Source organism: Pholis gunnellus (genome assembly GCF_910591455.1).
Source record: "Pholis gunnellus genome assembly, chromosome: 7".
Classification (NCBI taxonomy): domain Eukaryota; kingdom Metazoa; phylum Chordata; class Actinopteri; order Perciformes; family Pholidae; genus Pholis; species Pholis gunnellus.
Window position 1 is genome coordinate 16,436,246 of NC_136533.1, and position 3,087 is coordinate 16,439,332.

Genomic DNA, 3,087 nt, shown 5'->3' on the forward strand with positions numbered 1-3,087 from the left:
TGAAAGCATAAGTAAACCAATCCCATGTAATGAGAGGAAGGAGAAAAAAAACATGAATTAAGTGTCGAAAAAATAATTGCAGAATACATTTTCTTCTTGATTCAACCACAAGTTTTTTTCTTAAATAAATAACTTCTGTTTTGTAAAGACACTTTTTGAAACAGTAGACATACCCTAATTCCCAAAGTCATTGAATAAACATCACCAGCCACTGATTTGCCAGACACACAAGTCTGTTTCTCCATGTCTGAGCCATAGTTCTTACAACAAATTGTCTGTTTTGTCCTGTCAGTAATGTCTTTATGTAATTCCATCAGTTTGATGTCTCATTTAAAAAAAAAAGAAAATTAGATTTGGGTCTCTTGTACATTGTCTTTTGAGCTGGCCCGGATTAACAAAGGTTCGTGCGCTGAACTGTGTATGGAGTTGATAGTGGAGGCATGGTTGTATGCAGTCTTATAGGCGTTGTAGTGGTTGAGGTGCTCATGCTCAAGAGGAGGCAGGGTCAGGTGGCCTTCCATGCCCGGGCCTCCTGTCACACAGTCCTCGTCCACATTGATGATCTCAATGGTGCGTGTAGGTGCGTGGTGGTTCTGCTGGTGGTGCTGTTTGCGCATCTTGTAGAAGATGATCAGCATGACTGCTGCCATGAGTGTGATTGCGACAAAGCAGCCAATGATGATCTTAGTTGTCTTCATGACCTCATCCAAGCCGTTCAGGGAGCCCTCTCCACCCAGCTCTGTGACGGGGATTGTGTAAGTCTTCTCTGTGGCGCGAGTGTAGAGCGGAGTCCGGACTGTTGTGGTAGTTGTAGAGGTGGGTGAAACAGACTCCCATGCACCAGCAGAAGGTGTGGGGCCCACCTTCTGTTGCACAGCAGTGGTGAAGGCTTCATTATGTGGCGATTCTATGGTCTCCACCGTCACTGTGGTGAAGTAGCTGAAGCTGCTGTTCTCTGTAGAGGACACATTGAGCGTGGCAGATGCTGTTGTGTTTCCTGCAGAATTACTGACCATACATGTGTATGTGCCTGTGTCCTGCATGGTAACATTGGTGAAGTTCAGAGTGCCATCATTCAGCACAGAGATTCTGATCTTGTAAGCACCGTGTGTCATGATGGAACCATTGGGTGTAATCCAGCTTACAGAGGTCAAGGAGCTGGCTCTGCATTTCAACTCTGCAGCACTTCCTTCTGTCACATTTAGGTCAGCAGGAGGCTCCACAATAACAGGAGCATAACAGTGAAAGTAGTTCTGGTCCAGCTCGCCAATATATCGTCCTTTATGGTGGGTTGGGTAGCTGCAGCGGGCACAGCAGCTGGTGTTAGCTGGTACCATCTCCTTTAGCCACCAGCTAAGCCAGAGGATATCACAGTTACAATTCCACGGGTTGTGGTGCAAGTGCACCCTTTCCAGGTGATGTAAAGGAGTGAAGAGATCATGGGGCAAAAGGGTAAGGTTGTTATGGGCTAGATTGAGCTCCACTAGTGACTGCAGGTCATCAAAAGAGTTCCTTTCAATGGTCTGGATCTGGGCATGCATCATCCATAGCTTCTGCAAATGGATGAGCCCCTTAAAAGAGCCAGGTCGGATAACAGCTAGCTGGTTCCCCGACATCTCCAGTTCATCCAGCTTCACCAGGGGAATAAGATTGGGAATTTCCTTCAGATTGCACATTCCCAGATTTAGGTAGCGCAGATTACTCAGCCCTTCAAAGGCCCCCTCAGATATGTAGGAGAGCCGTTTGAGCTCCCCAAGGTCCAACCGGCGTAATGAGGGCACTCTGTTGAAAGCATAAGAGGGAATGCTCTCTATGGGGTTATTTCTCAGCCAAAGCTCCTTTAGTTTGGACAGGTACTCAAATGCCCCGTTTGGAATTGTGGTGAGGCGGTTATCGAAAAGCTCCAAGGTATTGAGGCTGGCCAGTCCATTGAAGGCCCCCAGCTCAATTTTGCGAATGTGGTTTTTGCTCAGCTGCAGGATCTCCAGATGTCTTAGGTGCTTGAAGCTGTCCACCTTTATGACCTGAATTAGATTTTCTTGCAGATTCAGGTAGCGGGTGTTGGTAGAGATGCCATCAGGGACATCCCGCAGGCTTCGCCGGGTGCAGATGACTTTGCTGAACTGGTTACTACAGGAGCAGGCAGAGGGGCATGTCTGAGCACGTACCAGCCCTGCCACCACCAGCAGCTGGAGGGCCAGAAGCAGCACAAAAAAAGGGTCGGACAAGGCCCGGTTCCACCTAGGACCTCGCATCATCTGCTGCTGCTGAGAGGTCATCTTGTTTAACATTCATAATTCATTGACTGGTTTTGCACTCTTTGGAATGAGGATTTGGGCTCGCTGTAATGAAATGAGAGACAGAAGAGATACATTAGATAATTGACCATTGTTAGGTTCTCATATGTCACTTCCAATCATTAGCACTGAAATACTCAACATAGCAAATTTGAAATCCCAGAAAGTCAAATTTGAAGGTTTGTGTATCTGTTGCAGCCACAAATAATCACACATGCACACACGCGCACGCACGCACACACACACACACACACACACACACACACACACACACACACACACACACACACACACACACCACACACACACACACTTGCAACTGTGATAGAGTGCCTTATATTCATCTGTTTCTGGGTACACTGTCCTCCATGCACTCTCAATCTCAGTCACATAAAATAAAATCACAATGAAAATACTGACTTCTGTGCTGCATCTCTGTGGGAGGAGGACGGGAAGGGAAGAAAACCAGCTATGACTGCTGTGTTGTGTGAGTTCTATTTGAGACTCGAGAGACATAAATAATAAGGAAGCTTGCCACCCACCAGTCCTTCGAGTCGCGAAATCTGGGAATGTCTGATTACAACTCTCAGTTCCTCAAAGGCATGTATGTGACTGGAATGTCAAACAAGAAAATCAAAAATAGTACTGGGGAATTTGTTTGTGTAACTCTTTATGTATTACACCAGAGGAAACTGTGGAAATACAAACAATGTATGCTTTGATTAAGATTTACTGTGTGCAAGAGAGATGATGCTATGGTAAGTATGGAGTGTGACTAAATAATGGTGTT

General features: G+C 46.1%; 1 protein-coding gene across 1 annotated transcript; it reads right to left on the reverse strand.

The window, feature by feature from the left end:
* Window positions 1–347: 347 nt before the first annotated feature.
* On the reverse strand, window positions 348–2,291 carry LOC306698605 (leucine-rich repeat-containing protein 4C-like; the record flags this gene model as incomplete). Its single annotated transcript, XM_079162983.1, has 1 exon — window positions 348–2,291. The coding sequence occupies one exon, from the start codon at window positions 2,289–2,291 to the stop codon at window positions 348–350; it is 1,944 nt and encodes a 647-aa protein (XP_079019109.1).
* Between the last annotated feature and the right edge of the window lie 796 nt (window positions 2,292–3,087).